The 22,119-nt window shown below is 37.0% G+C and overlaps 3 protein-coding genes across 4 annotated transcripts in view; 1 reads left to right on the top strand and 2 right to left on the bottom strand.

The window, feature by feature from the left end:
- The window catches only part of LOC141427161 (uncharacterized), a 93,702-nt gene that overhangs the window by 2,352 nt on the left and 69,231 nt on the right, over positions 1 to 22,119 (top strand). The window lies entirely within an intron of this gene.
- LOC141427125 (uncharacterized) lies at positions 43 to 4,753 on the bottom strand. Its single transcript, XM_074086363.1, has 6 exons — positions 4,724 to 4,753; positions 3,610 to 3,859; positions 3,371 to 3,378; positions 1,519 to 1,643; positions 1,023 to 1,092; positions 43 to 403 (listed from the first exon to the last, which is right to left on the bottom strand). The coding sequence occupies exons 1-5, from the start codon at positions 4,751 to 4,753 to the stop codon at positions 1,035 to 1,037; spliced, it is 471 nt and encodes a 156-aa protein (XP_073942464.1). The 3' UTR covers positions 43 to 403; positions 1,023 to 1,034.
- LOC141427368 (uncharacterized) lies at positions 4,257 to 12,946 on the bottom strand. Of its 2 annotated transcripts, none has more exons than XM_074086714.1 (9): positions 12,817 to 12,946; positions 11,684 to 11,871; positions 11,231 to 11,394; positions 10,883 to 11,136; positions 10,600 to 10,696; positions 10,098 to 10,197; positions 9,504 to 9,545; positions 7,560 to 7,724; positions 4,257 to 5,867 (listed from the first exon to the last, which is right to left on the bottom strand). In XM_074086714.1, exons 1-9 carry the CDS (start codon positions 12,932 to 12,934, stop codon positions 5,811 to 5,813), a joined length of 1,185 nt encoding a protein of 394 aa, XP_073942815.1. In that variant the 5' UTR covers positions 12,935 to 12,946; the 3' UTR covers positions 4,257 to 5,810. The 2 variants fall into 2 exon arrangements, with proteins under 2 accessions (XP_073942815.1, XP_073942814.1); XM_074086713.1 differs by having other exon boundaries at positions 9,504 to 9,611.

Raw genomic sequence — 22,119 nt, forward strand, 5'->3', positions numbered from 1 at the left:
ATCACACTGGATTGTTTTGTACGAATGTAAATAAGCACCGGACAATTGGTGGACATTAGCATAAAAACATGAAAGGCATGGTGCCATTTTTTATTGTTGCGTATTTCAAACTCAAACAAACTCAAACTCACACACATTCATACATTCATTTCTATGTCGTGACGTTGAAATGATGGATGGTATTAATTTGCAACATCTGTCATTTGACACTGTGAATGACTAAGTCCGTGTGATCTTAAACTGTGCTAACGACTTGTCGTACACGGTTCAAGAATTAGTCATACGCTTTAAATTACTATAAAATTGACTTATTATGCTAGAATAATCGGGTTGTCTTCTCTCTTTTGTTAATCGTGGCGCAGGCGAAGCAAAACTGTGAAAGCAGTGTCGATGTCTTCACCAACTGAAACAAAAGAGCCGGAAGTCAGTGTAACACACGACTTGTCTAATATAATGTGTTTATTCTTGTATTACAGTTAATAAATAGACTTTATACCTTGATTTATTATGTCACGGGGAAATTAGCACCTACGAGGATTGACATAGTCCCAAAATAAGCGAAGCCCCCGTTGTTTTTTTTTGTATTTTCTTCCATATAAACCTTCTCCTGATAGTAACGAACACAACAAAAAAAGAATTAGCGAAATTGGACCAGTCGTTCCGGAGTTTTGCACTTATCAACACATTTTACGATTCATTTTTATATATAGAAGATTATAATGTTAGTTTAAACAATAGAAGGACTAGGTATTTTTCATTAAATTTGGCTCTGATTGTGCATTGCTGAAATAAAGAAATTCGCGAAAAAATGAAAGAGGTACAGTCAACGTCATAAGTAAGTGATAATTAGTGTACCTTGTCGCTTTCAGTCGTAACACAATTTCGTTTGGCTTTTCAAACATGACGTTAAAGTGACAAGGTACAAAAGTGCATCACTTATTTATGACGTTGACTGTACTTATCGGTTTTCATGGAATGCACCTATATTTCAGTCCGTAATGTATGTGATTGCGTACACTTACCCATTGCGTACGTTAACCCCACATGACTCTAAAGTTCTCTAGCCACTCAGCTATCCAGTCGTCTCTATACCTGTAGAATGAGATAATACTAAATTAACTCCCTAGAAATGATTTACTACTAACACTTCAAGTAGCATGACAAACAATTCTACGCCGTTGTCCCTTGCCGTCGCTTTTCCAGTGCAAGTGTTGAGGGGAGTATTTGCTAGGGCTTTTATCTGTATTAAATAGTTTGAGACAAGGTGAATTGATGTAGATTGTCCCATAATACTTCTTTACCCTTGGTTATCGTTTCACTATACCTGATTCCCAGCTTGATTTGACTGCCGATACTCACATTGGAAAAAGAACTGTCTATATAGGTATAGGTAGGCCCTCAGTTCAAGCTTTTAAAGCTAGTTTGAGACTAGGTGAATTGATGTTGATTGTCCCATGATAATTTTTTACCCTGGTTACTATTGATAGCTGATTTCCAGCTCGATTAGGCCGGACTCACATTGGTAAAAGAGCTGAGAGAGAGGTCGTAGAGGCCGCCGGCAGCAGGCGCCTGCGCACGCCGGGGATGGTGGTCAAGCCGCGCTCCCAGCCAGAGCAGTACAGCGCGTCACCTATCTCCGCACTCTAACCAAACGAAAAAAATATCAGTAAGAGCAGTATCAGTACCACTACCATGAGTTTACAGTGACCGTACTCGCGACGGCGTAAATTATTTGTAGAGGCGCTGTACAATTATCCATGGATACAAATAATATACGCCGTCGCTATCGAGTACGGTCACTGTAAACTCATATCATGGTAGTGGTACAGATAGCGATTTTTCTGCGCTTTATACGCGCGTTAGATTAAACCGAAATCACGTGTAGGTAGGTTCGCGCTAATTGCTGTGTGTTCAATGTATGATGAAAACATAAATCTGAAAATTTTAAAAAGGATTAAGTACCTATCCATAACAAATATGAAAGAGAAATTACGATTTTCTACTTCAAGGTAAAATCATTTCACGATGATTCCTGCGGCACTTGCAAAAAGAGCTTATAGAATGATATCAAGAAAGTAGATCATGTATTTTTTTTAAATGTTCACATACTGTCACGTGAGCCATTGTTAACCTCTCCACCGCCAGTCATCCAGTCATGACAGCCAATGGAATGCCTCACACTCCATGGTCATCTCTATATACATCATTGATGAGAGTATGTATACTGGTATATACATGACCAACATTCAACTCGAAATTAATCCTTCTGCAATGGAATTTAAAATCAAGTTGATTTGTCACATCACTTCGTATGTTTTGTGGCGATGAAGAGGTTAATGAATTCAATGCCTTTGAACACAAATATTAAGAGTTCGAACCATTTGAAAATTACGCTCAGTGCTCAAAATGCTATTGTGAGCTCACATAACGTTGTTATTTATTAGTTATTACTATAACTCTTATATACGTTTAAGGCGCTAGAAGTGTAAGTCAGTGGACGCTTATATGCGTTTGAAGTAACTGAGCGGAAGTTTGAAAAAAAAAGTTTGCATCGAATGCATTAATAATAATAATAATAATAAATTTATTTCGACCAACTCGGATCATACACATAGAAATTAAATAGAAATTAAGAACATAAAAATTAAGAACAATAGGATTACATAAGATAAAGTAGATTGTTAAGCAAATTATTTCTTTCCTGCGTTAATCTCCAATTATAATAACTGCTAAAATAAAAGGATATTAAGGTCACAGATCCCTTATTTGCCCGTTATAAATTAAATCACTCATTGTGTATTAAGAAAACTCTGCTATAAGGTACTTTTAATCCAACGATTGCAAGTTGAGCGGACCGAACTTAGGGATAAAATAAATTGAAGGGTGAACCGTAAAATAATTCTGGCGTAACAAATTCTTAAGTTATTCTCGAAACTGAGAGTTATCTCCAAGTAAAATCCATAACTTAGGTACAGCAGCGTCCTGAGTACTTTGTAAATATAGATAGGTATGGTGTACTTACTTAGATAATCGTTTTCGTTATGGCTCATCTCGTTTGACAAACACTCCTAATTCTCCATAGCAATGCGAAAAACATTTAAGTACCTACTTCTTTCAAATTAGACCGGGTCGATTTACCACCAACGTTGTAGGTAAACACTACGTAGGTGCTAAAGCGACCCAACTTAATTTATTCCTACTGATTACGTAAGGTAATTATTTCTTAGAAACGAAAGAAGAATTACTTTAAAATTATTTTATGTTGATTGACTAGGCGACCCAGCCTTTATAGATATTTCAGCCTGAAGTTAGTGTTGTAAATAAGACTGTTCTTGATGACACCTAAAAAAACAAGTTTTAGTTTAATTACGCTGTAGCCTAAATGCAATGTAAAATGCAAGGGTATAAACTGCATACTCGTAAGAACTTTAGCAGCGTTAACTTTTTAACATATTGAGTGAAAACATGGCAAGACCTATAAACCTAAAACCTATATATGTGTCCAAATAAAACTATAATTTGAAAGCCATCATCATACTAGGCATCAATACCTAGGTAGCAGCGATTAACAAGGTCTTGCAAAACTTTCAGCTGTTGAAGGCTATTTACCTTTGAAATCTTCCTTGCAGTCGTTTAGAATGTTCTCGAAACAATCGACTAAAACCGCGTACTGGCAAAGTAAGTGAATGAGGTGAGCTTGCATGATCACGTCGTTTGTCATGACGAAGAAAGCCACATAGTTGAAGGCGACTGAAGTTATCAGGTAAGCTACTGGGTAGAAAAATGGCGTACAGTAGTCCAAGGGAAGTCGCACGGCTACCGTCAAGTTGCATTCCACGTCATCTATTAGAGGGTATACCTACCTAGAATAACAAGTTGGTTATCAGTGTACCTACTGTATTTCGCGTAAGTTGAGTAGCGTTTGTTAATCTCTTTCTCTTATGTTCTGGCTCTTAAATAGGTTCTTTGTACTGTAACATTTTTTGATGATAATTCAAATCATTTATTTCAGACAGTTTATGGTTAGGTTAGGGAATCAAGTCTTACAATGAATATTCATACATTATTATTATTTTACATATTTATATATTATATTTTATTAAGTTTATTTAAGTAGGTACAATGAATTTTTAGTAACACAATAAATAAAATTAGACTAATTTAAAAAATATTAATAAAAGTAAAACAAACTAATAACTAAACTATAACTAAAAGAAATTTAAAAAAGTATCCCCCCGCGGCATGGGACCTAAAGATGCTGGCAGCAAGTCCTCGCTGTATAGCAATACAATAGCTGATAGGTACGTTATGCGAGGAAGCTGCTAGCTCTTCGGTCCCCTGTGGTATCCGAAAGAAGTTTGGATAATTCTTTCAAAATATTTTTTGCGCTGGGCCCCCACGGACCTAAGGTCTAAACCCCGAATGGAACAAAGTTGTATTCAGGGCTGAGACCTTTGTATTTGTTTATTTTGAGTTTTTCCACCGTTTTTAGTTCGATGGAAATAAACATTAAAAATATATTTTGCTTCACAGCTGCCAATATTCCGCTAACTTAGTGCTAGCCTGGCACGAGTAGAAGTGTCGAAAGTGGATGAATCCATAGTGGCAGCCAGTTTCTTGGAAATGTGTTGATGTTGTCTCTAGATGGTATTTAGAAAATATATATAGTAGTTATATGTCTATAGAGAGGTAAATGGTATTTAAAAGCATGGTAAGTTATTGCTATGTTCTGGTAACCAGACATTGGATTCATTTTTGACCAAAAATTGTACCACCAGGAATGTATTCTTGTAGGAATCAATAATACAAGGCAAATAAAATTAATAGAAGTTGTAATACACTATCAGAAAATTAATTCGATTTAAAGAAATAAAGTAAAATTAGTATCTTCATCAAATTGAGTAAGTAATAAATAAGCCCGGTTATTTAAAAAAAAATGTATCGATCTAAATTGAAACACTGTAGAAGAAGAAAGGATTTTACCGATAAATTAACCTGTTGCGTAAATGACGCGGTAGGAAGCTTCGAAGAATGCCGTTTCCAGTCTTCCAATAATTGCTTATGTAGGAGTTAAGCTTCTTCACAAAGATGCCAAAAGAGCCATAGTTTCACTAGAGACGCTCGATACTCGATACTTGTTGAAAGCGGACTACACTTTCCTCAATGGAAGCTTACACTCCCGTTTAAATTTACATTTGTTTAATTACACGTTATGTTAGTAATTAAATGTAGATTATATACGGGTATTTAATCAGTTTTAGGCCGGAATTGAAGGTTTGCCCTTGAGCAATCTGATTTCTATTTAATTACCGTTAAAGCAACATTTAAGTTTTTGTGAAACCAGTTGTTCTTTAATATAATATCATGAACTCATCAGTACTACTTATATCAACCGAAAGATGTCCACTCTAATGTTAAATAGGCCTACCAAAGATCTTAACAAAAATCACGTGTCTGCTTAAAAACATTATTAAGTATTAACTAAATCTTAATTAAATAATATAAATCAATGTTAAGAAATAGGAGTTAAAATCTATGAATGTGCAACAAACAAGGGGGTACTACAAAACACAATTTATTTTGTCCTGTTAACAATGTAGTGTTTTTGAGAGACAATTTTCATCAAGCAATCAGAGTTGTTTTTTTTCTAATGCGCTTATAGAATTTTTAAACCTAGACGTTAGAGTGATCAATGACTTTAATAATCATCAACATCAGTTAATTTAACGCTACGATTAACATGTTTCGTTTGATTTCGACCTCGTGCTATTTTCGGTGTTAAATTATTTCTACAATAATCAGGTTGGCTCTCAATCGTGACGCAGGCGAAGCAAAACTGTGAGAGCGGTGTACGATGTCTTTACCAACTGTAACAGAAGTTCAGAAAGTTAGACTACCAGTCCATATCTTTAGATAATTTACAGCCAAAGCCTCACAGGATTTGGCGCAGGCATTGCGCTACGATTACGCTAAAGTTTCAAACCCATAGAGCATATTTGGTAATATTTCACTTATTTCACTTTTTCACCTGTCATTATCATTTTAAAGTTCAATATTTTTAAAACGGTTAAACCGATTTTAATGAATCTTAGCTTAGAACAGCCGTAAGGAAACTCGCTCTCACTACAAAGAAACCGCATTGAAATCGGTCCATCCGTTTGAGAGCTACGTTGCCACAGATAGACAGACAAACATTGGCGTCAAACTTATAACACCCCTCTTTTCCCCTGTTCCACCTATCCCTACCGCTGTATTCCCCCTGATAGAGATACGTGGAATATTTTTCCATTCTTCCATACCGGTAGGGATAGATGGAAATAATATGTCCACTTATCCCTCCCAGCCCCCACCGGTAGGGACATGTGGATTTTTTTCCAACCATCTATACTAGCTGACCGTGTGGTAGGGACTTGTGGATTTTTTTTCCAACCATCCATACTAACTGACCGTGAGGTAGGGATTTGTGGATTTTTTTCCAACCATCCATACTAAGTGCCTGCCTGGTAGGGACTTGTGGTTTTTTTTACAACCATCCAAACCGACTTCCAGGCGACTAAGAACTTTTTTAAATTAAATTACAGAAACAAAACCGCCAGCTAGTATGGATGGTTGGAAAAAAATCCACAAGTCCCTACCGCCGTTGATTTTAGTAGAAATATATGGAATGATATCATACCGGTGGAGAAGAAAGGAAAAATATTCCACATATCTCTATCAGGTGGGATACAGCGGTAGAGATAGGTGAAACAGTGGACTCTTTTTAACACCAAGCGATAAGGTATTAAATTTTAGAAAAAAAAAATGTTAGATAATAAAGGTCGGTAATAAAGGTTTGCCCAATGAGAAGTTTGTGAAACGTTGATCGGTATAATCCACTCTATTCACTATCTTTATTATCACACTTTACATATTGGTATCACATATGCCTGCTCCAAAGACAGAGGCCGTATTGTTTAACACACTTTGAATCACAGTCGTTATCACTACTACTTCTTTCTGGCACAAGGTATAAAACGAGGGTAGAATGAGACGGCGAATGCGGTTGCGAATGACAGCGTGTTAGACGATACGGCCTCAGGTCCAGTACCACTACCATGAGTTTACAGTGACCGTACTCGATAGCGACGGCGTAAATTATTTGTAGAGGCGCTGTACAATTCTCCATACAAATAATTTACGCCGTCGCTATCGAGTACGGTCACTGTAAACTCATGGTAGTGGTACGGCCCTATATTATTACGACGTGCAAAATTCGAACTTCGTATCTTGCCGTCCCGCTGGTGCTTATTTTATATAATACGAGAGTGAGAAGAAGAAGAAGAATGATTTATTTCCCAACATGAACAATACAGGATAGGCACACAGAATACAAATAAACAATAAACTAATATAGAATGTGTTTGCCAGTCCCTTGCACTGTGTGACAAAAGGAACAGGCTCAGCTTATGCTTTTTTGTGAGAGGGACGATACGATACGAACTTCGATTTTCGAATTTCGAAATAGCCCTGCTGTCTCAATACAGCAATTGTACTATTACTTATTCTGTGGCAATACTCACATCAGCAAAAGAGTTGAGCGAGAGGTCGTAGAGGCCGCCGGCGGTGAGCACCAGCGGCTTGTTGGCGCGCATGGCCACCAGCAGCACGCGCCTGCGCACGCCGGGGATGGTGGTCAGCCCGCGCTCCCAGCCAGAGCAGTACAATGCTTCGCCTATCTTCACGCTCTGCAAATTATTATTTATCGGCTACTGGACTTACGATATCATCCTATAAGTATTATAGAGCTCCAGGAAGTTGGGGACTAGCAGCCAGGTTTTTTAGCCGGTGAGGGTCCGGCACTGTCCAGTGTCCGAGCCCTCCCTTTCCAGCCGTACATAATGATTTTTTCCCGACTGCGTTACCCGGAATAACCCCATCTCCTATAAAGCACCTCACATAAAATTAAAAAAAAAACTAAAAACGAGTGAACAAAAGCAAGTTAGTATCTAGTATCTTTGGCCCTCAAAGGCAATTGAAAATACAAACTGAAATATAGATGAACAGAAAAAACAGAAAAATAAGACCATCACTGGGAATCGAACCCAGGTCCTCGGTAATCCGTACCGCGTGCTATACCGCTACACCACTGATGGTCAACGGTACCGACACGAATTTCCCTATGCACCTAATATCTCAGCTTGTGTTTCTTACTTAGTCACTTAAGCAGCGACGCTAGCGACATCTATGCCGTAAGCCCTCAAACTTTTTCGGCATTCCTTTGGAACTAACCGCTCACCCGGACAAGAGATATCGTTTCCAAGCAATCAAATTAAGATTGGTTTTTTGGAATCTTTTTGTATTTTTTATTTCAATTCCAAATTTTTACTTTTACGGTCATCCCGTAAAACCGAAATTGAAAATACAAACTGAAATATAGATGCACAGAAAAAACAGAAAAATAAGACCATCACTGCCAGGTCCTCGGTAATCCGTACCGCGTGCTATACCGCTACACCACTGATGGAGTGAATTGAAATAAAAAATACAAAAAGATTCCAAAAAACCAACCTCAAAGGCAACTCAACCCCAACAAAAAAATATGTAGAAGCATTTGAATTCTGACCCGTGAATTCCCACGTCAATCAATGCGATTGAATAGGTATTTCGAGCGTGGGTGAAAATCAAAATATACCGTAACGAAATTGTCAATAAATTGAGATTGTAACGCAAATAAATAAGTTGAGGTTCAATTTAGTTACAATTTCAGCTCAAGATCAGTTTCGTTTTCACTTTTCACCTAAATCTAAAAATCATGGAGCTACACAGCAGTAGGTAGGTATATTCCGTTTTTTTTCGACTGGATGGCAAACGAGCAAGTAGGTCTCCTGATGGTAAGAGATCACCACCGCCCATAGACACCTGCAACACCAGGGGGATTGCAGATGCGTTGCCAACTTAGAGGCCTAAGATGGGATACCTCAAGTGCCAGTAATTTCACTCGGTTTCATTTTATTCCGGCTGTCAGCAAAGTTTACCGAAACACACATAATTTGAATATATTTCCTTGAATTTACTCTTACTGAAAATCTCGAGGTCAGTACCTCAAACAAGCAACATTACCGAAGTTCATAAAATAGTTTAAATGTGAAGTTTATAATCGGACAAAGTTGAACGGCAACATTCATTTTGCTTGGTCCATGTTCTCATAGTTTTCCTTGACATCGCACTAATACTCGTATAATAAATGCGAAAGTTTGTAAGTCTGTTTGTTTGTTTGTTACATCATCGCGTCTAAACCGCTGAACTGATTTTGATGAAATTCGGTATACGGATAGTTTGACTCCCGGGGAAGGACATAGGATAGTTTTTATTCCGGAAAATTGCATAGTTCCCGCGGGACAGTGAAAACTGAATTTCGCGGGTAGCCTAGTACATAATAAATTTAAATGTTCAGTTTACTTTTGCCGTGATTTATCTTAAAAGAACAGAAAACAGGTGCTCAGCTTATCTAAATAGAAACTGACCTGTGTTTTAATTTCATCACACCACCGGCACAACACGAACAGCTGAAACATGTTGTAGCCCAAATACAAGAAGCTCATGAGGAACTTCGAGACGCTGTCTGTGATCGTCTGAAAATTCATTTACCTACTTATAGCCTTTTGCAACCTACTTATTTTGTAATTAATGGCTATCTCGTGGAGATCTTCGTATTAGAAATAACAAGCATGAAGCAATGAACGTAGAAGTTTAAATTAATTTCCTTTTTTTATTTATAACTTTAATAACTTGTAACGAAACTTAACAAAATCGGTTCATCTGCTATGCGCATACGGATAGCCTCGAAGATCTCAAAATTCTTGTAAAAATTACACAAAGGTAGAATAAATGAGCACTGTAGTGTACGTACCAAATTAAGCATTTTGTATGTAACAAAATAGTGTCAATGAGGTACTGTATTGATATTTATTATTATTATTATCTATTTTGATCCTCTTTTGAGAAGGTCCACTTTTAATCGTACTTAGGAAATGTATTTAAACTTCGAATTTAATTATTTTTATAACATATTTTTTATAAAACTTATTATGGCTGTTTTGTATAGTAGATTCTCTTACCATCGTGACTTGGAAGCCAGCGAAACAAATTTGCATCCCGCTGGCCATCACTTGCGCCAACATCGGAGCGCTTAAGGTTTTACGCAATTCCATAGTAAGGCTGTTATACAGAAATAAACCATTTATACGTATTTTAACTGACTTCAAAAAGAAGGTTCTATGTTCCACAGAATATGTGATAGATGGTGAAGCACCAGAAGGACTCCTCAACAATGAACATGGCTGCATCGGAAAAAGGTATTTTTTTTAAGATAACGTGCAGTTGATATTAAGCTGTTGCACTTTGCACTTAAATTAGTTCGACTGTATTAATTTGGCGCATATGAGTTAGTGATTACTAATATTAATGCACTACTGCGTAATAAAACTATAAAGAAGAGAATGGCCTATATACGTCCCACTGCAGGGCACAGGCGTCCTCTCAAAATGAGAATACTTTTGGCAGTAGTTCCCACTCGGGCACAGCGCGGAGTGGGAACTTTAGAAACAAGAAAATAGTTACTGTAAAAGTAGTTTATGTTGATCAACTAGATAGCCCAGTCTTCTAAAATACGTCGTCCTGAAGTCCTCATTATGATTTAATTTATCCCGACTGATACCTAAAATAAAAAATAATCCTATTAGACTGTTAAAAGTACTTGAAAAATACCTATAAATAAACCTTTTACGCGTTCAGAATGTTATTCAGTATTGAGCCGCGAAGTAAATTAATTAGCCTTATTAGCAATGGTTATAAGCAAGCACTTGTTAAACCTCATAAAGCTTACACATTCAAGTTAATTCACCCCTGAAATCCTTTTCACAGTCAGCTACAATTTTCTCGAAGCAGTCGATCAAAACATCGTATTGACAAAGTAAGTGCATGAGATGAGCTTGCATGATAACGTCATTCGTCATGACGAAATAGGCGACGTAGATGAACGCAATCATAGTCGTCAGGAACGCAACAGGGTAGCGGATTGGAGTGCAGAAGTCCAGGGGAAGCCGCACGGCCACCATCAAATTGCATTCGACATCGTCTATTAAAGGGTATACGAACCTAAAATTAATAAATTGCTTCAAGATCAAGATTCATCAGTTAGCATGCGGAGGCTATTGCTTAGGTATATTTATCACTGATATTAGGAACCCACCACATCGTTAAGGTGCAGGTGCCCAATAGATATATCACCTTCAAATATTTCTCACTTCTTAACCGCCAATATTCCACTAGAGCCATTCTAACTGGAGTCGAAGTGTCGAAGTTAGACGATTCCATGGAGGCGGCTAGTTTCTTGTAAATGTGTTTATGTACTCTCTATAAACATTAAGCATAGTGTTTTACATAAAAATAGATAAAAAAAAGTATGATATATAACATAGCACGTTTCAACAAGCAAATAATATTTCTAAAATCTTAATTTTCACCAAATCCTTAAAGGTTGAGCTACTATGCAAGAATAAGAAACTATGCAAGTTAATCAGCTTCTTTAGGATAATCAGAAACTCGCTACCAAAGAAGTACAAGTATAAGTTGACGACTCGCTAATTTTGTTACCTACTAAATATACTCGGCTGATAACTGCGTCATAATGAAATTAACTTACCATGCTCTTAAATCTGACTAAAGCGGCCCACTGAATGACCATGACATTAAGTTGTTCAATGAAGATGTCCAGCAAATGGTAGCTGCTCACCAAGTACCATGTTTCACCGACTCCGAACAAAGTCATCATCAGCTTCACCCAGTTGCTGTACAATTGGTACCCTATTCCATGGTCGGTGTTTGACCATCCTTACAACAAAGTAGTTCACAGATTAGATCGTTGGAGTGCACAGATACTCATGGATTAATCGGTCCAATATTATATCGATCGATTGAAAACTTTAGTCCGAGGGTCATACGATATTTACATTCTTTAAATTTGAAGAAATCACGTAACAAAATTTTTATTGTATAATCCAATTTAAAACGGGCATTCTCTTTGCTAGACTGGCTACAAATAGAAATTCTCTGCACGTAGAAATTTGTCTCCCATACTCATTAAAATAGTTAAATTTTAATTCCTTCTATAATTTAAATATTTAAATGAGAAATTCTTGTATATTTATATCTGTTTAAGACATTATATTTATATATTTATTTGATTTGGGGAGTTCGGATATGGCTCCAATAATTTCAATGAAATTTTCTATGTCGGGTCGGGGACGATGGACGAACAGTTATTGATCTAGTTTGGTTTTATTATCTCGTGGAAAACGCGTGTTTTTGGGAGCCCGAGTGAAGCTCGATCGCTCAGATACTTAGGTTAGTAAAAGTTGTATTATTTTATTGCATTTTGTTTTGAAAAATATTAGATGAACAATAAGTTGCAACGTATTTTTTTTTTCTATTGTCTACTCCAAAGTCAGGGAATATATTATATTATAATTATTTGTCCTTTGACTAATCTATAGTTTCTGCGTGATTGATCAAAATACATAAGTACATCTTATACTGAAAGGTTATTATTTATATTAATTTGTAAGATACGCTTTACGAAAGGAGGCCTGTGTAATTGACTTCAGACTATAATTTAGTTTTGTTCTGCGGGTTTTTCAGACAGAATAAACAGGGAGGATTCTCCAGCGCGGCACAAATAAAGCAAAAAACATTCTTGTTAAGCAATACCAGATTGTAATAATGGAATTTCTTTTCAATATAAGTTGTTAAGGGAATTTCTTTTGTACAATTATCCACCTGTTATATAAATGACGCGGTAGACAGACTCAAAGAACGCAGTTTCCAATTTCCCACTGGAATCCTCTAGAGCTTTTGTAGGGGTTAGCCTCCTCCACAGAGATGCAAGGAGAGCCATTGTTTCACTCGATACCGGTTCTAAGTGGACTGGCAAACTTCAATAGAAACTTACCCGCGCCGTCTAAAATTATATCTAGCCAAATTACACGTGCTGGATAGTAATTAAATGTAGATCAGATACGGCCGCGTTTCCATTTCAGGTCCGAAATTGACGCTTCACCCCCGGCGGATGATCCTCGTTTATTTACTTTTATAACAAGGTAGGTATTACTTATTATTAGTGACCACCTCCAAAATTTCAGGCTGCGACCGCGACTGATTTCAGTTTTATGGTTTAAAAATTTATCGTAAGCATTGTAGATTATCCTTTTTATTGTTTATTGGAAACAAAAAACGAATTAATAACACGAAATAATATTTACTTACCATCAAATAATATTTTACTGGCTTTACTTTACCCACATCTAACACATCGTCACCCAGTAAATGAAATTAAATGGAATAGTTTATTTTGCTTTGTAACAATTGACGTACCTACTCTAACTTATTTAAAACGAGATATTGGTTTTCTCTCGATAGTGGAAAAGTTTCAACAGTTGGCTTATGGAAAGTAGGAATGAAATTCCTTTCACATACCTACTTTGAACAGGGCTGTAAAGTTATCTACGCTCACAGAGATAGAAACAGATATGACATGATTGAGTGTTATAATAAACTGGACCAAAACTGAATTGATCTCGTTATCAGTTTTATAATGCGATCAGGATTTTGATGAACGTGATTAATAATTTTGGGCAAGGGTGTTTATGCTGTGGAATTGTAAACAAAAACGAATTGTTGAAACGAAATTATGGTTTTACAAAAATGCTGCTGTTTTGTCTAGACAAAAGTTTATTTTACCTACTTCAAAAAAAGGAAGAGGTTCTATATGTTCGACTGTATGTATTTTATGAGAATGGGGTTCAGATGACCTCTATGCTTGACTGTCTAACTAAAGTAACGGGGTCTTATCGGGATCTAATGTCTGGTGACATCGGTCATCCCCGTACCTGTACACGGTATAGTTGTTACCTTTGAACGTCTACAATAGTACCTACTGTTTATTCTGTGAGACGTCTTGCACGATGATTTCCATTATCGGTCACGATGATCAAAATCCTTATTGAAAACAGAGGCCGTATTGCCTAACGATTCTAGCGCTCGCGATCGCAATCAAATGTCAGATTTCCCAAACAATAGCTGCCATTTGATTGCCCGTCTGTCCCACTAGTCCCATTGAGTAGTCCCATCATGGGACTACTGAGACGATTACGTGCCAGTAGTCCCATGGGACAAGTGGCACTAATATTTTAATCCCAAAAGTCCCATTACCGTTATCACAGTGTAGTTCCAAAAGTTGGACTACCGTTATCCGCCCTTCTTTACCATGGTACCATCAGATAGTACCACTGATGGTACTATGGTGTTTTTTATTTAGGTCTCAAAGGCACTTCACCCGTCGATCGCGAGCGTCAGGAGCGTTAGGCAATGCGGCCTCAGGCCTTTCTACAGAACATTAGCAATTAGGCTTTCTATACCTAAGGGTATTATTGACTCCGAGTTGATGATTGACTTGTCACTACTCAGTTCATCAGGTGTAAATTGAAATTATAAACTTTGACGTAAATTTGAGAAATCAAACTTGGCTGACAAGAAACTTATAATTAATACGGAAATTCAGGCTCGACGGTCACGAATTGATTCGGTGGTTGGTCGAGGAGAAAATTATTGGCGATTTTGGACCAAGCATTTTACATATTTAATACATTTTGATTTAATACATTAGACGATGTTTACTTGAATACGAGAAATTTGTCTTTTCAAAAGATTTGATTCTAAGATTTAATTAGCGACATGTTAAAAAAAAGTAATACAACATGATCGACTGATCAGAAGAAAAGTGGGTTATTTGACCGAGAGAAAACGAAAAGATTGTCCATATAACCACTATTTTCGATTGACTACTTCTTCTTCTTCTCTTTTAAAATATGGTTTTTCTGTCCTAATTAGTAGGACAATTTCACCAGTGTCAAGGTAAACTCTCTTTGAGAGGGACGTTGTACGGTAGTTGTAGTTTTTGCAACTTGATAGTAAAATTCCAGAAACCACGTGGAGACCACTTGCGCATTTAAAAATGTTAGACACGAGAGCAATATAGAATTTTGGGATCACTGTTCACTGTTAAGGTTAATCGCCGCATAAAACACTATCAAAATTATACTTCAACTAGCCAAAGAAACAGAAATAGCAAAATTAGATATTGTCTACATCCGCCATCTTCGAATGCTACAAATCGAATCTTCGATTGACTAATCAGTTATAAATTCGTATTAGCCTAGTGGTTCAACCTACGGCTCTCAAGTAGAGGTCGTGGGTTCGATCGAACCTTCTGTTTGAGTTTATCAAAGTTTATGTGTAAAAATAAATACTTATGTCGAGACAAACGGACGAACCAATCAATGACGTACTCAATAGTAAAGTGTACTCGCTCGCAAGTACTCTCTAGTATCGTGAGAGCAAGATACAAAATTATCATCACGTCAATTTCAACACGAGGCATGCATACAATATTACAAATGTAATCAAATATCTTTATGATGGGATGCAAATGGGCACAGTTTATCTTGCATTTCCCGTTGTGTGTTGCATTCTGAATACTAATTACAGGCCAGTAGTTCCGAAGCAAGGAATCTCTTTGATGCAACATGTATTATGCATTGGCGCTGGCCTGCGAAGGTGCATAAGTGTAGGGTTTTGATACTAAAAGGTATTTAACGTTTGGTGTAAGTTAACCACATCAGAAAGTGGACATGCAGTTCTTCGGCTACTTGTAGTTGTGATTTAAAATAGTTGGGACACCTCCTGGTGTACAATGTTTTTGTTTTTGTTTTGTTCCATATCGAGATTTCCGAACCGGTCGCGTTGTTATCAGCCTCGTACAATGTCACACACTGCCATCTAAATACGAAAGACTTTAGTCCTTCTTTAGTCTGTTATAATGAAAGATATATGTATAATTATATTACAGTATTGCGACTTAAGCTTTTAAAGTTAGTTTAGGTTGGTTACTTGCCGTTCAAATAGTTTTACAAAATTACCGCCTTCCACTACTACCATTAAATATGGAACGCCTACATAAATACGTATAATACTTCCTTGCCTGTTATACTGCAATATGAGTTACATCAGGCGTTGATTCTATCTAATAAGGATTGCGCCTCCGATAAGTACGTACCTAGATCAAAACTAATGAAAAGAATTTCAACGTCATCCGCAATACGTAGGTACCTTTTAGATAGATCAAGAGAGGAGTTAAGGTAATATGTTTTCATGCAAATTAGGTAGGTATAGATAGCCTACGGTTAGATATAGGCAGTTCAGTTATTTGTCAAAGGTAGAATTAACGTAGCCCAGTGTTGTTTAAGAATTTTGATAGTTTGTTGATTGTTTCACGGTCATTCTAAAATCTGTGGGGAAGTAAACAGTGAATACTTTTAAATTTTGAATACTATTAGTAGAAACCAAAGCAAAGAAATATGCCTGCCAGTATCAGTGTATTACCAGGAAATAGCAAAGAGAAAAAAATATTTTTCTTAAACATTACATAAATGAATAAATAAATATCATGGGACACTTGACGCCAATTGACCTAGTCCCAAACTAAGCAAAGCTTGTACTATGGGAACTAGGCAAAGATAAACATACTTATATAGATAAATAAATACTTACATACATATTAAACATCCAAGACTCGAGAACAAACACTCGTATTATTCATACAAATATCTGCCCCGGCCGGGAAACGAACCCGGGACCTGAAGCTTCGTAGTCAGGTTCTCTAGCCACTTGGCCATCCGGTCGTCAATTGATATTGATGGTGTAACAAACAAACAAACAAACTTACGAACTTTCGAATTTTATAATATTAGTGGGATTCTCAATTTCAATATTTCGTTATATATAAATGTATAATTTTTCATCTTTTCGGCATCTCGTTGTAATTATTTGTGTTTTTTTTTTTCTTAGCGCAGTATTAATATTTCGAATTGATTTTGACCTCACGCCATTTTCCCACTATTCTTTCTCCCACTCAGGTATTACCGACACGTACCAATAAGTTCCCATCGCCCAATCAACGACCGTTAAACCCTACCAACTGTTTAGGGACTTGTTTTCGATTTTATCTGAGTATTAAATAATTAAATAGGTACGATTAGAACACGGTCGTATAATTTGTAAACTCGACCCACGTTATCATTAACTAGAATTGTAATATTGTTTTTATACTAAACAATGTTTTAAATGTTAACCAACAATCGGAAGGTATTTCTTATCGGAAATAGGTAAGTATCTAATTTAGTATGTACCTACGTACAAACTCAGTGGATGATAATTCTTAAAAAATTGAGGGGCTTTTACGAAAAGATACCTTCATAATGTATTTAAAATAATACTCGTAATAGTAATTATTTTATATTTTTAGTTCATATTAAAAAAAAATGTTGTTAGAAGGTCGCGGGTGAGCAAAGTAAATGTTTCAGTTTATTATGCGGTTTATTGAAAAATAACATTACACTAGGTAGAGCCAGAACCTAGATATGCTAAATAAATTTAATTGAAGCCTCTGTGAATACAATACCGTCAATAAATTTCTACATTTCACAGAACCCAAAACTACGTAAATAGAAGGAGCCCGGTTTATAAGCGATCGCCTAAAGCAATCCTATCCTATCCTACTACTGCTACTAATATTATAGAAAGTATGTGAAGATCTTTGGATATTTGGAAGTTTGTTACTGAATCACGCAATAATGGCTAAACGAATTTACATGCAACATGGCGTACCTACCTACAGATAGTCAAAGATATGCATTGAGACATAGGATAGGTACTTGATATCCTGGTAATGCGCTCCCATGGAATATAGGTAGAGTCATTCAATGATGACGCGTGCCGTGGTTCTTATTACAATGACATTAAAGTCTAATTTTTACAAAATTTCGCATCTTCTTGGCACAAGAATAAAGAGCACTCTCCAAGAACGGTGACGTACTCCGCTCTCAAGATGACGTGTTAACTTCGTTTGCATTTAGTAGATGGCGTTGTGCGAGCGAACGTTGTCCTTTCAAATTGTTACCGTAACCTTTTTCAGGCCAAACTCAGACATTTATTTATTACGTTGCCATGGTAATAAGAATCGTGTAAGTAAACGAAGTAAACTGTTATCGTTGTATACAGTGTGTTACCAGCAGCCAGGCTTTTTAAGGCAGGTTAAAGTAACAGTAACATATTTCTGTAATTAACAATGAGATTAATTTAATTTCTTTTATATTTCGTTGATTTTCTTGCCGGATTCTTCTAAACAGAGGTTTTTCCAACCGGTGGTAGATTTTTTGACATTCATAAGTGCTTGTTATAGCCTAAAGTGAATAAAGATATTTAGACTTTGACTTTGAATTAATAAACTAAAATTCAGACTTTGTTAACTATCTAACAAAATTAAATTGCCAGCAATGTAAAGCAAAGTCAATTGAAAAGTAAGTGTAAATTGACAGCCAATAGACGCTTTATTATTATTTAGAATAGAATTAGAAATATGAAATATTCAGCCAACACATCATGAAAAAAAAGAGGAAACACATTTACAAAATTATAAAGAATACATGAACAAATAATGATGTGAAGCCGAAATGGTCTCCACTCAGCGGTGCCGTTGGCACGACTAGCGTTGTCAACGGCGCTGGTTTTCCGCGGAGCCAGCGAGGTGTGCGGAACAGCATACTGCGAGATTTGCGTCAGGCGAGTAATAAATACATAGTAGGTACTCGTGCATATAAATGTAACAAAGATAAATATGTATGTAATAATTTAAATATACTTAATAGTTTAGATATTTGGCGGTCACCCACAATCCGACAGACTAGTAACCTATGCTTGGGCAACAGTACCTTGTTGGTTCATAAGATAGCTCTTCAGTTTTGACTTGAACCCACCAACAGTATTGCTTTCCCTGACCGGTGGAGGAAGGTTATTCCAGCACTTCGTTGCAGCATAACGAAAGCTGCCACGAAATGCAGCGGTACTGTGCCTTGGCCATGTGAAACACATCAAAGTGGGTAATTAAAAGATTTAGAGAACACCAGAAACATTTCAAATTCCTTTTTTATTTACAAGAAAATCAGTTTTACATTATTGAGCGGTCTTTACATGATTTTCAAAGTACGTATTTATTCTTAAGATGAATGATGAAACGAAAAACTCATTTTATAGCTCCGATATGTATACACATGTTTCATACCTAAATGTAGAAAACACCTAATGTTAGGTTAATTAAATTGATAATATGTATGAGTAAGTCAACGTTAATTACGTTTCTGAATAACAAATCAGTAAACGCAATAGGCAAATAAATTATTCATACACTTTGAACAACCATCACACTTAGTCGCTCATTAATTCTAGTTTAACAGAAGTTTAATGTCAAGTTAATCACTGTTAATACTCTATTTATTGTTATTTACACTTTAAACACTTACACATTTATATAAATATCACATAATATAGAGATTCATGTTAACAGTCTTAAAAATATATATTATTTGGCATTTGTATTGTCGTAATATTGTCTACATTTTCGAATATTTCATTGTTTCATTGCGTAGCGAATGTAATGTAACCTTGGCGAAGCAAAAATCTCTCTTAATCATCTGTAAATAATAAACGTATTTTGGTAAAGGGATCCGGGGATGATAATCTCGAGGCGAATCGACCGCTGGCAAACAGACCGCGGGACCGAAACGGGTCGTCTATTTACGCGAACATTAGCCTTAATTATTTATTTAATATGAACTTCCAATGCCAAATCATCGTCGTCGTCATCGTCCCAGCCTATATACGTCCCACTGCTGGGCACAGGCCTCCTCTCAGGACGAGAGGGCTTAGGCCGTAGTTCCCACGCGGGCCCACTGCGGATTGGGAACTTCACACACACAATTGAATTGCTTCGCAGCGTTGTGCAAGTTTCCTCAAGATGTTTTCCTTCACCGCAAAGCTCGTGGTAAATGTCAAATGAAATTTCGCACATGAATTTCGAAAAGTTCAGAGGTGCGAGCGGGGGTTTGAACCCACGATCCTCTTGAGAGGCCATAAGTCAAACCACTTGGCCACCACGGTGTGCCAATGCCAAATACGAAAACCAATGTCTGTCAAATGTGTTTGTTACTTATTTTGTACAATAAAGAGCATACATACATTCATACAAATTTTGGCGAAAATAAAGCGCAGTCGTTAAACTATTTTATGTATGTCTTAATATTGGCTGCATAGCAGTGTAGTGGGTTTGAATTTTTATTAGGTACAATTTAGCTGAATATCCTGTTAATTTAAAAACAAACCAACTTTATTATATTTAATAAAATAATTTGTACAGCGACCAGGCAATCCTCAGAGTGAAACAGCAAGTTCTGACTTTACAACTTCATTTTCAATAGTTTAAGCAATGATTTTATAGTACATTTTCAATTTTATTCTGAGTGCAATTGCAATACAATTGTTGCAATGCAAAACGAGTTGAGATCTTATAAAAAAAATCCTCTTTCTCTATTAAAATAATTTAAAATTATTTTTTCTTGAATTTAACTTAAAGTCATAAACTTTTTATGGCTTTGATGAAAGTTTAAGTTGCTACCACCATCTTGCTCGCTAATCCTGCCGTGAAGCAGCAGTGCTTGCACTGTTGTGTTTCGGCGTGGAGAGTAAGACAGCCGGTGATATTACTGGCACTTGAGGTATCCCATCTTAGACCTCTAGGTTGGCAACGCATCTGGAATACCCCTGGTGTTGCAGATGTTTATGGGCGGTGGTGATCTCTTACCATCAGGAGATCCACTTGCTCGTTTTCTATCCAATCGCATTAAAAAAAAGTTTAGATTTGCCTGATACCTATAAAATATAAAATTAAAATAAATTATCCTGAATTATATTCTGCAGCCCGCTCCTCATGAAAACGCAAAGGACATTACAGATCTAAGTAGGTTATTTTAGTGGCGGAAACGGCAGCGGCAGCGGCCAGAGCGGCAGCAACGGCAACGACGGCGGCGGTGGATCCCGAGGCCTTCACTGCCAGCCCCATCAGCACAGACACCAGGAGCTGCGCCACGAACACGCAGCTGCTAACCACCGCCACGTCAGTGCCCAGACCGCGCTCCTCGCTGCAACCACCGCCTTCGCTGTTCCACTAAAAATAAATTGTATAGTAGCCATTAATACTCGTACCTACTACAGCAGCATGTATGTGATGTGATATTAGTGATTCTAGTGATTCTAAGTGCAAGTACGCAACTCACTGTGTGGTTAACTGCGAGGTTTTAGCGTGTCCCCTTTGTTGTCCCCTTTTCAAATATCGCTTGAAAGAGAGAGCCTAATGCAAGTCGTTTAAAATAATGTGAACCTTAAAATCGTGAAGCCCTAAACGATATATCTACTAGCAAAATGAGAAAATCTTTTGCGTTAGTCTGCGCGCGCTTCAAAAATCTTCTAGGAATAAAGTACATTAACACTGACTGATCACGCTAGTGAGAATTCAACTTTCCGAAAGTTTATATGATAGACAAGCATGCTCTCACGGCAAACCCAACAGGGTGTGAAGCGACATTCTAGCGTACTACTTATATATAAACTTTCCGCTTCCTCAGTCCCTGATTCCTCAGAGCACGCGCGCAGACTGTCTAATAAAATTTCGTTAGCGTCGTCCAGCGATTACGCCAGTATGAATTCGATCAAGGAAGGAAATATATTTAGTCGAGAATATGGGTCAAATGGAAAAACGATTCAGTTTTAAATAAAGCTTTTTCTGGTTGTTTCTGCGTGGTTTTCGTATCATGGTAAAGTTGTACAAAAAATATTACATCGCGAAACTACGAGTGCCTGCGGTTTCGTAGGTGCGGTTGGGTATATACACATAATACCCATTATGTCGTTAATACTTCGGTCATTTGCACAAAGCGTTTCTTCATACTTTACTGCTAAGGAAGGGATTTTGTCTTTGTGATCTGTTTTTTTTTTTTTTGATACCTAAGTAATATTTTTAGAGGCAGACCTAGGAGGAGATGGCGGGACGACCTGGACCGATTCCAGTCAGATTGGCAAGAGCTAGCCAAGAGTAGAGACGAGTGGAATAAGAAAGGGGAGGCTTTTGCCCCACAG

This window comes from Choristoneura fumiferana, chromosome 4 (assembly GCF_025370935.1).
Source record: "Choristoneura fumiferana chromosome 4, NRCan_CFum_1, whole genome shotgun sequence".
NCBI lineage: Eukaryota > Metazoa > Arthropoda > Insecta > Lepidoptera > Tortricidae > Choristoneura > Choristoneura fumiferana.